This window comes from Pygoscelis adeliae, unplaced genomic scaffold (assembly GCF_000699105.1).
Source record: "Pygoscelis adeliae isolate BGI_AS28 unplaced genomic scaffold, ASM69910v1 Scaffold306, whole genome shotgun sequence".
Taxonomy (NCBI): domain Eukaryota; kingdom Metazoa; phylum Chordata; class Aves; order Sphenisciformes; family Spheniscidae; genus Pygoscelis; species Pygoscelis adeliae.
In genome coordinates, this window is record NW_008825072.1 from 2101618 (window position 1) to 2114656 (window position 13039).

The 13039-nt window shown below is 41.1% G+C and overlaps 1 protein-coding gene across 1 annotated transcript in view; it reads left to right on the forward strand.

Annotated features, from left to right (window-relative positions):
• Positions 1 to 13039, forward strand: part of PIK3R3 (phosphoinositide-3-kinase, regulatory subunit 3 (gamma)) — a 35533-nt gene that overhangs the window by 5373 nt on the left and 17121 nt on the right. Inside the window, exon 2 of the mRNA XM_009326582.1 lies at positions 12258 to 12369. Coding sequence (XP_009324857.1) covers positions 12258 to 12369 — 112 coding nt within the window. The remainder of the gene's footprint in view (positions 1 to 12257; positions 12370 to 13039) is intronic.

A 13039-nucleotide genomic window follows, 5' to 3' on the forward strand; every position in this document is an offset into this window, starting at 1 on the left:
CCTGGAGGTGTTTAAAAGAGGTGTAGATGTGGTGCTTAGGGACATGATTTAGTGGTGAACTTGGCAGTGCTAGGTTAATGGTTGGACTTGATGATCTTAAAGGTCTTTTCCAACCTAAACGATTCTATGAGTCTATAATGCTTTTTCCTTGTGCTTGCATGGCTTTTGGCGTAATGAAGTGTATCGCTGGCATAAGGTAGGATCTGTATGTGGCAAATAATACTAGGTGCAACTAAATAATGTTCAGTGTCTAAAGACAAAACTGGATCCATCAGTTGCATATAGCTAACATAGTAGTTTCTAAACTTTCTAATCAGGATTAATTTAGAGTATTATGGCCATAGCAGCATCTTATGCTGGTTCTGGCATTAGGAAACTGGCTATCAGGGGTTCACTCATGTTTGTTCTTGCTGTGGGTCTCGCTGTCTGAAAAGACAAGGAAATAGGTTACTGGATTGAGTTTAGTTTTAATTTAATGACGTCTGTTCAGGTCTGCAAAAAGTTGTTGCTGCCATAAGTTAAGTTTTTGAACAGAGGATGTGGAACTGACTGCAAAAGTTACCAGAGTACCTAAAGCATAACTGCCTATGTATTACCACGCTTCAAATAAGTAGGACTAAGTAATGTCTTTCCCTCTGTAGATCTGGGATATATTATCAGTTGTGTTGATGATAAAATGTGTAATCACTGAATACATTTTGTCACAGTTGGATGAAAATCAGTAAGAGTGTTCCTCTGGGATTTCAGACACAGATGTCAGCAAAGATATTTGGCTCAACTACAAATTAGAGGTTAGTTTCATTTGTGTGGGTTATGAAGAAAACCACAAGTTTAAAGTAGGCTTACTAATGCAGAATGGGCTCTGTCTATTTATGAGCAGATAATAGAATAAGCGTTTGTCCTAAAGCTATATGAAGGCTACCTTTCTGAAGCCTGTTAGGCCCAAATATGGCCAACCACGTTTATAACTTGATCCAACCATCTCTTTCAAGAATATTACTCTTCCTTGCCTCATGTGCTGAGACTGGCTGTAACAATGCTGTTGTTACAAAATCTTTCAATAAAGAAGGGGGGGCCAGCAATAATCTACAGGCTGCTTAGTTTCATCTACTTTGTAAAAGCAGTGCTGCCATTGTATGAGTGAGACAAGCATTCAAGGGAAAAAGTGTATTTATTCATTATCGTTTCTATTTTCTTCTCATATACAATTTGACAACCCTTGTTTTAGGGGAGTGACACTATAATTGTAATTTGGAAAACATAGGGTTCTGATCTCAAGGGCCGTGTTTACTCGGATACCAGTCCTGCTGTATCATTATCAATGTTATAGTGGAAACTGAATGTGGCTTCTCAAATGGGGTTTGTGGTATGCAGTAGCCAGATGTAGGTGAACACTGCATGTCTATGCCTGACTAGTTTTCCAGTGGGAGAACAGATGTAAATTTTAATAGCATCGTCAGTATTGTCCTTCAGCTTATCTGAGCTGACTCCAGAAGCTTATCAAAGAAAAGTTCTGCTCTTACACATCTTAAAAAAAAAAAAAAGTAGTTCTACTAGTGCATGTAATCAAGACAGCAGCACTGTAGCAGCAACTGTCTTCGATGCAAATTTAAGTCTTGCTGAAAGTCACGCTTCCAAAAAAGCAGATGTTGGGGGTTGTGAGTTTCCTTATTACAGGAGGGAAGTTTGTGCAGACTGTTTTGGGGTAGAGCAGGGAATAAATAAGGCTTAGTCACTTGTATTCTGCATATCCTGGAAAATGTTCTGAATTGGAGTCTCAGCTCCTATGAGGACAGTGATGTGAAATGCTTGTATTCTGTTCTTGTTACAGTTAGATTTCTCTACTGGCCTTTTCATTTAATGACTGCTGTAACCATTTTTTATTTCTGATTGCATTTTCAGGCTTGCTTTTGCATTCCTTGCATTTGGTTTTCATTTTGATGGCTCTAACTGTTGAAGAATATCACTCATCAGCTTTCAATTAAATACATGAACACAAAAAATAGCATCATTAATAGAAAGTGAAATGATGTTTTGCTTGAGATGGGAGAGCCTGTTTTAAAAGGCTGACATTTTTGTTTATCGGTAGGCTTTCAGATGATGTAGAAATAGTTGGGGAGAGAAAGCTTGCTGAAGGGAGTTGTTCAGCTCTGTTCTGTAAAGCTGTAGGTTTATGCAAACTAAAACATGGGAGAGTGTTCTGAGAAGAAACCAAGCTCTTCACGTGTTTGAAGGCAAAACCTGCAGTAAATGTTACTTCTGCAATTGTTGTTCCGAACAATTTTGTGTATTGCATGATGCCTATACCTGACAGGAGTTAATCACTGTGTTGCCTCCTTCTACCTCACCTGTTTACAAGGAGAAGGCTCTTCTTGGAGTTTCCTTTGGAGAACATTGTTTTCCCAAGCAGCAGAGTTGACTTCTGTCTTTGCCATTGCCTGCATGATAACTTATTCCAGAATGAGGCGATTTAGGTTTATCTTTGCTCTACAGCTTGGGAAGACATAGAGGCATAGCCGGTCACACACATCTGCACCCAGTACTAAAAGCAGTTGGGTGCCTTATATCATCTCATGTTGGTTGTTTAGTGAGTCACTTTTTGGGCAGAGAACTAGAGAACACTGGAAACAGCAGCATAAAGAATATTTTTATCAGCATTCCCTGTATGTTTTAAAGCTTAGGCTTTATTATTGTCAAAAAGACTGTGAACTTTGGCCCCATTAAAGCAATAGGTGTGTTCTAGCTGGATTTTTGGAAACTCGTTTTCGTAAAGTAGGTTGCTGAGTAATGCTTAAAGAACAGTCTCTGCTCGTGTACTAAATGCCCCTATGGAAATGAGTCAGATTTTCTCTTTTTCTTCTGCTTTTTATCTCATTTCTTCTGACAGGTTAAAATCTGCCCAATAGCTAAGTAAGCAAGAATTCTCTTCTCCACATAATCTAAACTACAGCATATGAGCTGGTGCCGGGTCCCCAAACAATGTGAGTGGATGTTACCTCTTCAGAAGAGATTTTCATTGTCCTTCATCTTTGCTGTGTCCTCCACTCAATAGGCAAAGATTTTGCAATGTTTCAGTGAATATATTCCAGTACCTTAAGTTCTTCTGAAGAAAAGTGGCCATATACAGGGAGTTCTATAAGAATTCATACAGTTCAAAAGAAGGAAGATGCAAGTGGTGCCTGTTGTAGCCCTTTCCAAAAAGGACCCCAGCTGTCCTGCTGGACACCAACCAGCTGCCTGGTGAATCCTGATGCCGAAGCACAATGCGCTCTGAAGCTTTCCTGTGGCTGAACAGGATCCACGTTCTTCTCTGGCTTTGAGTCCGGTGGCACCGTCGAGATGGCTACCTTCCATCCAGTGCTCTTTGAAAAAGGAGGTGAAATACTTCAACTGCTTCCAACATTTGCCCAGACTCTCTACCAGTTTTTGTGAACTGGGAAAATGTTATTTTAATGATAGTTCATAGGAATGTTACTTCTAAAATCAGATATCCCTAAAGCTGATGCATGGTTGTTTAGGAAAGGCTTGAAAAACATCATGCTTCTCAGCACAAAAATTTGTGGGTTTGGACAAATCAAAAAAAGTCAATCCGTATCCCCTTCATCTTGTTTGTTTTTTCACTGCAGAATAACTTGAGTTTTGGTTTGGTGTCACTTTGGGACTTTTGTACTTCAGGTCAGTTTTCTCCTTCCAAACATAAACCTCCCATTTCCTTCTATTCGCTACTACTTATTCTGTTACTTTCCTCCTCTTCCCCATGAAAGAGAAAAATGCACAGGAGCCCTTTTTTCAGGGTTTTTACCTTCTGTAGCCTTATCCTAAATTTCAGCCTCTGTAGTCCCTAAAATCTGATGCTGCACATGATCATCTTTGCTTTTGGAGGAATTCTTTCCTTCCTTGCATCCCTCCCTTCAAAAAACCCAAACAAAAAAACCCCAAAACCAGAGCTGCTGCATCCCTCCCCTCAAAAAACCCAAACAAAAAAAAAAAACCAACCACCCAAAACCAGAGCTGCTGCAATGGAGCTAGAGAAAAATTGCTGTAATGAGGGAACACAGCCCACTGTTTGGGGTTGTCTTCCTTTGAGTGTGGGCAGTAGGGCTTACACTCCAACACCTGCCCCAGGAAAATGTTATAGAGGTGAGATGGATGAGAAGTTCATTGGCAATATTGTATATGTAAGTTCTGTTGTCTGTTACAACCTGAATTTGTACATTGCAATTAAATTTCCCAGGCTGTCAGTACTCATGCTGCACTGCCCTGTGTCAAATTAGAAGTCTTCAGTGTTTGGGGCATCTTTACTCTGATTCATCTCCAGTCTCCAAAAGTAGTCTCTTGAAGGGTACAAGGAAGCTTGAACCAATGAGATGAATGTTTAAGATCCTTTCCATTTCAAAGGGTACAGTCTCACTGATAAGTTTTGGGACAGTGAAAGAAGTCAAACTGCTGCTGTGAAATGGATTTCATTAAAATATTTTGAAGATCTCAGTGTACTCGAGTGAGGAGATTGAATCCATTTCTTTTGTTACACCTTGAGATCTCAGCATGAGCAATGGCTGTACAGTCTGAGCCTAGCTAGACTATTCCACATCTGCTCTGAATCTCAGCTTCTGCTGAGGGCACTGCATAGGACTGCATGGGTTGGGACTTCTGCCTTGATGGAACTTCCTTCAAGATCAAGGTTCTTAGAAAAGATGATGCGTGACACATTGTACAGCAGTTTTCCTCTGAATACTTTTTTGCCTTCAAATTTCTTCTGGAGTGTTGATTTGAAATGCACCTTTTGATCTTGATTTAGATGGCTCTCTGTTAGCAATTTAGGTGGTGTTGAAATATTTCTACTTTGGTAACTAGAAAATAGTTTGGCACGGCACAAGGACAGGTCCTGTATGAGAAACAATTTTACATACTGCTCTGAAAGATGTGAGGTCATGGTAAGCTGAAAGAAAATGCTGCTTAGAGCAGCATGTCTTGCATGTATTTACAGCTGTATTATTATTATTTTTAAGTAGGCTCTTGTGCAGCAAACTTCTCAGTAGTGCTGATTATTTCTGTGAATTGGTTCTCCTATGAGGTTTGTACCTGGCACCTGGATGGATGGTTAGTCTTTAAAGTATCTGGGGAAAACAACCTGGGCTGTTTTTATTTAAAAGAGCTTTTTCTTTTGGCTTTGGTAGGTCTCCTAGCCATAGTGTGTCACTGCTTGGGCCTGACTTCATTCTCCATCTTCCACAATGAAAAGCTAGTTCTTTGTTCTCGATCACTGTAGCTCTGTGCTTATGCTAGATTTTGTGTTTTCCTTACTCTTACCCAAAAATCTATTTCCATGTATTGACCAAAGAGTATGTTTTAATAGCCATTTGAAGACTTTACCTATGGAGGGGTAGAAAACATGCTGTGGTATTTCTTCTGTGAAGGCAGATGAGGAACTGCTTTAGTTAATAAGCAAAAAGGAGAATCTACTTGTTCCTTGCATTTTATATTTACTTTTATTGTAAAGTCTTCTAGACCTGACACTGGATACTATAAAGTACAATTGTTCTTATCGAATATTTCAGATTTTCATGGACAATAAAATGTCTGCCACAGACTTTCATCCGAAGAGTTAGTAAAAGCCTGGGCCTACTGGCTAGGAGATAAAGCTATTCCTTCCTGAAGTGAGCTGAGCATGTGATGCTGGGTAGTGACAATCTTTGAGTGATGAAACATGGCAAAAGTTCTAAAACGTATCCAGCTCATTACTAGTGTGCTAATTATGCTTGAAAGGTAAAGGAGGGCTTATCCTTTTTATCTTCCTCATGTTAACTTTGGGACGGTCATCTCAACCCTGTTGATCACGGAACCTCTGACACTGCTGTAGTTTCGCAGCTGTTACGCTATGGTCTGGGTTGAAAGGAAAACCATTTTTCATCGAGCAGTGAAAATAGTTGGGAAGTTGAGTGTTTTTGTCTTTGCAACTTCATGCAAAGGCTGGAATGAAGAGGGGATGCTGTGTTACTTTATAATACAGAAGTCAAAGATCCCAGTGTCATTTATCTGACAGAGAGCATCTTCCATTTCTTCCGTCTCAGCATGTGAAGTAACAAGCCTTGCAAAGTAGTGAGGGGTGCTTGTGAAATGCCCAAAAGAATTCTGAATTTGAGCCAGCCTCTTCTTCACACACTGTTGTCCACCATTCTGCAGGTGTCCCATAGCAGATAATCTTTTAACCTGAGCAGTAGCTGTGGATGCTCATGAAGAACAAGAGTGCAGCAGAAGTCTGGCAGGCTTTAGGAGGTGAAACAGTGGTTGGGAGGTGTGGGAGAGGACTGGATAGCTGGGGAGTTTTCAAACAAAACAGATCTTTATCAAAAAAGCCAATTAATCAAAACTGAAATATTTCTTAAAGGTGTTGGTTTTTATGAAAGTTCACAGAAACACAAGCAAAGCTATAATGGGAGTGTTTTCATTGGAAGCTTGCCTGGCTTTCTGCCAACTTGTCTGCTGTTTTCTGTAATGAGATATTGAAAGACTTCAAGTCTTTGAATATGTCTTACTCTTTGGCATCTCGCCTGTTTTGGGGGAGGAGAGCAAAAATGTGAGCATGCCTGAGGTTCTGTGGCCAGCAATAATGCGATCGAGTAGCTTCCTTCTCCGTCCCTTGAGGAGTTCTCCGTGTGTGTTAGTTGCCCTTTGAGGAAGGGCAGCTTTGAAGGGCATCGGTGCTCAGTACTTCACGAAAGGGGTCTTGGCAAGAGAACTGACGAGCTGAGATGTGGAGCTGCCAAGATAACTTACCTGCCAGTGGTGGGGAATGAACTGCTGTCAGCAGGTGTGCACGACCCTCCTCTTTGTCAGCTGGAAAATCTCTGCAAAAGCATGGTGCCTTACTGCCCTGGCTTGCACGCGTAGTACACAATTTAATGGAAATGGTGTGCAAAAAGCACCTTCGTTCAGCATATGCTTTTTTCTCAGGTGTCTTGAGGGGATCTTGTGCGGCAGGGACAAGTACAGGACTATTGCAGGAGGGAAAGATTTTGAGGCTTTGCCTTAAAAGTGTTAGAGAAATTGAGAAAAATGTTAGAAATTGAGTGAGACTACAGAGAGCAGTTAAAGATTGGGGAGATTTTTTATTTTTAAAAAAAGCTAGTCTACATTTTCATTGCAAGTCTTCGTCTGTACCTCCAAAGGGAAAACTCTTCTGTCCTTAAGGACTATGTCGTTAAAATGTTAGTTGGCCTAACTGTGGATTACTTGCATGTTTCCATAGCAATGACACTTTCTAGAGCTTTATGTTACAGTTTGTAGGGTATCTACTGTACGTCAGCCTTTTTGAAGCTGGGTAACTGTCTCGGAAATCCTCTGATCTGTTTTCTGCTTGTCACAATGTGGAGCGAGAGTAGATTGAGAGCATCAGAAAGAAGGCTAGTAAACAAGCTCATGGAAGTGCTGAGTGACTTAAAATTGACTTTATCAGAGTACTTGGTAGTTGTGATTATTTGTAACAGTAAGATAGAGTTAGTACTGCATTTAAACCTGCTATGCTTTTAAGTATCTGGCCTGCAGCTCTTAGAAAATACTGGAAGAAATAAGTTATGGAGCCATTCTTAGACTAAGTGGCATCTGCCTTAAAACTGCAAATTAGAGTTTAATTAACTGGCAGGTTTATCTTGTACGCAAATACTGCAGCGAGAGAAGAAATGACTGCTTGACTGGATGCTCCATGGGATGTAGCACTTGGAGACCCAAGGCATTCTTTTCTTACTCCTCCTGAACTACTGCCATTGAAAACCCTCACACATGGCTCTTAGACCATGTACACTTGTGAAGCTTTTGATTCAAAACCTGACTGGGAAAACTGCATATCTCATGGAAGTCACGGTGTACTTTGCAGAAGTTAAATTCGGGATTAATATAGCCTACTATTTTCTACAAGAGACATTAATTAAAAAAAAAAATACAACTGTGCTAAACTTCAGACACTTGCCAGCCTTCTTGGTTGTCTTGGTGTTGGAGGTGGTTTGAATTTCAGGGAATCAAGTCAGTTAAATCTTGAGTAGCCTTTTTAAAAAGCAATTCTATGCAGTCAAGAAAGCATCAAAAAAATTACCTTGGCAAAGCCTAATCAATAGGCTTTTCTCTCCAAGGACCTGTGCTGCGGCTCTGCGGAGCAGCTCAGCTGAAGCTACCTGCTGGAGCCGGCACGGCAGCCTTCCGGGCCCTGACGTCAGCAACATCCGATCCTGGGCCTGGCCGGCATTGGCTGCCGCCGCCTCCGCTCCATCACCAGCTCTTTTTTTATTTCCCGCCTTCTAAGTGACACTGATCTGGGATTGGGATTTAGCTCAAGCTAGGCTGCTTGGGGAAGCTAGAAAGAGGGCACTAGAGTTGCTAAAGAAAGAAAAACCAGAGATGCCCGCTGGTGCGTGAGGGAGAGCCAGTCTGCTCTCATTGCTGCGTGCCAGGCGGTCACTGAGGGCTGAACCTGGTCTTGGGAATGCACTCATGTGGGAGTGGAAGGGTCCAGCTGAGTTGTTGCCTTTTGGGTTTTGGAAAGATCTGTGCCGTAAAGCTGTCCTAGAGACATGGTAGGGGAAGGATGCTTGTGTATCTGGTGCTAACAGCAAGTTCTTCATTAGAACAGATAGATCCATTGTGCTGTTAATCACTTGAGATCAATGTTCTTTCTTTCCCAGGAAAAAGGAGAAAAGAAACCATCAGGATCGTTCACTCTAATCAGAGCTTGTTTTGAGATAAAGTAAGATTACGCCTGTGGCTAGATCAGAATTGGACCCAGTGACATGGAAAGAAACAGCGTTGCTCTTGAAAGCATTTCTGTTGACTTCAAGCCAGCCTTATTTTACTTTGCTGTAGGATTTTAGCTCTCTAATGTTCATCAAGTAAGGTATATAAAACTGGATTTTTTTGAATTTAAATCAAAATCTGTAGACTCTAAGGCTCTTTGTAGCTTTTCATAGAAACACCACAGGATTTCTCCTAGCAGGGTGGTTAGTACTGTCTAGGTACTAGTAAAAACTATTTTAGGATGCCTCTTCTAGCAACCCATTGGGCCAGCGTTATGAGAACAGCATGCTGCTCTGTTACAGTAGACTTGCCATGCTATTACAAAACGCTCCTCTTGTGTCACCACAGGTTCTGGGCTGTGGGGTTTAAACTACCTTCGTGCTCAGTTCTCCATTTGTACAGACTACAGTCATATCAGGCTGAGAGGGTAGCCAAGAAACGCTGAAATGGATGGGCATGTTAGTCTACTGGGTAAAGCAATAGCAGGTTCTGTATCCAAGACGGGAGAAATCTACTATGACTCAGAGAGTTCAAAGTATTGAAAGTAAAGAATTAGATCCATAGCTCTCTGGAAACAGGATCCACCCTTGCAGATACTTTTGTATTTTTAAAATGTGTAAGCTATTAAAAAGCACTTTTGAAAAGTCTATTGTGAAAAGGACTGGCTTCCATGAGTCAGGTTTTACAGGAACTGGTCCAAGCCTTATTCTTCTCCCTGGAAGAATTTCCTTCCAATTTTGTCATGCAGAATGAAGTTCTGCAGACAACCCCCTGATAGTGAGAACTGATACCTACCTATTAAGGGAAAGAAGGAAAAACCTCCACCTGTAGTAAGGACACTGGGTGTAATGTCTAGTGCTCTGTGTCCATATGCCAAACTCCTGTTCCTTACCTTTCTGGTCTTTGTTAGTTTGCTTTTCTGTGCCCAGTGCTTTGGCGTGAGCCCTAACAAAGCTGCCAAATAATTCCACAGTATATAAAGAGGCAAGACTTAATCTTACAAGGAGGGCTAGAGAAGTATTCAAGTACTCTAGAGAATACTTGAAAGCCTCTTCTGGAAAGCCCCTATTACCAGTGTAAAACAGGCTTTTACAGTGTAGAATACCTTGAAGTTTTTGGTACGTCCAAGCCTTAACTTGAAAGAATCAGTGAAATAATTGCTGGTGCTGGTACAGTTTTCTAAGAATTCTCCACACTGTTGTGTGTTTTTTTTACATGAACCTTCATGTGCTTGTTGGTGACTCAGAAGCTACAAAAGATTCTGGAGTAGATCAGAACATCTACAGGTTTTCTGAGCTCAGATTTACTGCCATGTGCAGACACTGATGAAACTCAAACTGTTGCATCTGTCCTGTCGCTTGCTTAGAGTGTGTAGGGTAGCACAGCCCACATGTGAGGTGGGGAGGAGAGAAGACCTGAAGATGCTTCCTAATTCAGGAACTTTGAATGGGGGAGGTGGAACAGCATAGGGCACAGTAAATACGATTGATTCTACACGCTTAGCCTGGATATATGCTCCTCTGACCCCACAAAAGTGGGCTAGGGCTGGGAGCTTGAAGCAAAGTAGGATTAGGACTGTGTCTTACTCTCAATGGTGCTTTGTACAAATACTTACGTGCTACACAAACAACTGTAGTAGTTGAGCTAGGAGTAACTGAAGCCTCCTAACCAGGAAGCTACTTCACTGAAACCAAAGGTTTTCACCTTCCTTTTATAACAAGACCTGTTATTGCCTAACTAGATATGTGCACACCTGAAAGTTCCCAGCTCACCCCGTAAAAAGAACTTGTATGCTATGGTTTAATGCTCAGTCCTGCAGAATGAATGCTGCTATCTGAATCAGGTGTTTGGTCAGCAACCCCAGGGTGCAAACGTCTGGGTCAAGGTTCAGCTTTAGTTTAGATTGGCTCAATTAAAGTTTCTACTGGTTTGTCTGAGAACAGTGAAGTTACTGTGTCGGATATGCAACATGAAATGGTATTTGGAACTGCAGTTGGAACACTGTTTTCTCTTCTTTAATGTGGGAGGTGTGGCTCAGGGGTGAGCAGATGGATGGTGCCAAGTAGCACACCTCTCAGTGTTAAGCCATTCCACACTGGAGCTAGAGATCAAAATCTTCTTTCTGCTCCCTTTATTGGTATTTCTGCTTGTACACTGGCATTGTGTGTGTCTGAAAGATGGCTGTTGTCAGTGTGTGTCAGGCCTGCTCGCTGATGCTTGTGTAATCTGATGGCTTAGGGCATAGGGCTGGGAGCACAGATGTTCAGGGTCTGACTTAAAAATGTGCTAGTAGCAAATCAATGTGTGTAGCTGCTTTCTTACTCTGAATTCAAATGTTACCTGCCCCTCCAAAACGCTCTGTCTCATAAAATGCCTGAAAAATGCTCAGTTTCAGTGGTAGTGTTCTTGATGAAGCGTTCAGCCTCTGCAAAGCAGGGGAGAGCACTCAAGACATCTTTCTCGAAGAAAATAGTGTAATGCATTTCTGCTGACAGACAAGTCCCTACCAATACATAAGCATGCCTGTGGCTGCTGAATTACTCCTGATATAGGGCTTACGTTCAAGACCGTGATAAAGTTGTTTGAGCAAAAACTGACCAAATAGAAAAAGCTTCAGTGCATTGTATGCCCTTACATTGTGTAACCTATTTTGAGAATGGAAGTAAAAGCCTGTTTGCCTTGAATTCAGAATAGGGGAATTCTGGGTGGGTATGCACTAGGCCTACAGATGTGCAGTTCTGCCTGTCTTTTGGGGATTTGTAGCATCCCCTTTCCTGTGGTAAACACATCAGCTATGTAAAGTGGTGCAGGCACTCTAATAATGACCTAATGTCCCCTTGCCCCTTCCTTTATCACCTTCCTTTATCACCTCATGTCCTGTAGTATTCAAAGAGTCATAGCTTTTGTTCCTAACAGGAGCCTAAACAACAAATCTGGTATGAAACGTGAACCTTGGGTCTCTGGTGGATATACCACTGCCCAGCCACCACTTTTCTCACTAGCAGCGTTTTTCCCTCTGAAGAAGAGTCGACCTGTTTGCTCTTATGGATTGCCATAAGGACTGGTGATGCCCAAGCAACTGGAGTTTTTCCATAGAGGTGCATGGTGCTCTCCATGCTGTGGCTTTCAAACACAGTACACCTTTGTAACTTGTTTGGAGGTTTAGGCGGTGATTGCCCTTGTAGTCATGCCTGAGCCAGTCCTGCTTTTAACAAAAACTCATGTTTCCTTTTACTCCATCCCTTTCCCCTCCCTCAAGCATGTGTTTGGTTTGAGTACTAGGAAATCTGGGATCACAGTGCAGCTGTTGACTTCAAAATTCTTTAAAAATTACAAATTCCATTTACTTCGAGAGAGCTTGAAATCCAAGTTCAAGATGCACATTTTCTCTCGCTTTTTCACTGTCATATTTCATTAACAGTTTAGTGATTATTTTCCCGTTTACCTTCCTTTAATCTGTTCTTCATTTTCAGCTCTTCCTCCAAAGCCCCCCAAACCAATGACTCCAGTCAATACGAATGGAATAAAGGACAATTCCAGTTTCTCTCTGCAGGAAGCGGAGTGGTACTGGGGGGACATCTCAAGGTAAGCAATATTACTAAAACATATTAATTAAAATATATTAAAATATATTATTAAAAATAGAATAAGCATGTTAGAATTCAAGAGAAAAAGAACATGCCTATTTCAGGCAACATTTTACAGGAGGGAAACGCTTCAGGACTATACTTGGCAAAGCACCTAAACGAAAATATTTGACTGGATTCAGGACTTGTGTTTAAGTTGTTACTGTTCTGATGCAGATATTGCCCGTCTTGGTGACATTTATTTTGGGTTTCTAAATTTCTCCAGATACACAAAGACTTTAAAAAAAGAGAAAATTACTTCATTCAAAAGAAAAGTACTTCTGAATGTGCTAGCTAATAAGGTTTTGTAAGCATACAATGCTGGGATGTATGCAGTTCAGCAAACTTTCGGTAGGAGGCTTGCTCAGAATAAAAGGAGTTGCATTCTTATTTTTGGTTTCTTTAACATTTAGTTAAAATTTCATCTGTATTAATTTCTATTACATGGTGGTATAAAAATAGCTCTTACAAATGCTAGCCATCACCAGCTATACTGAGCAGATGATACAGACACATACCAAATAAATTAAGTTTTACCTCTTAAGGAAACCCTTTTCTATGTGCTTGAGAAAATAGATGGCTTGGGTTAGGTTCAGAAAATGAAGTGCCAGTTTTCATATACTTAATTG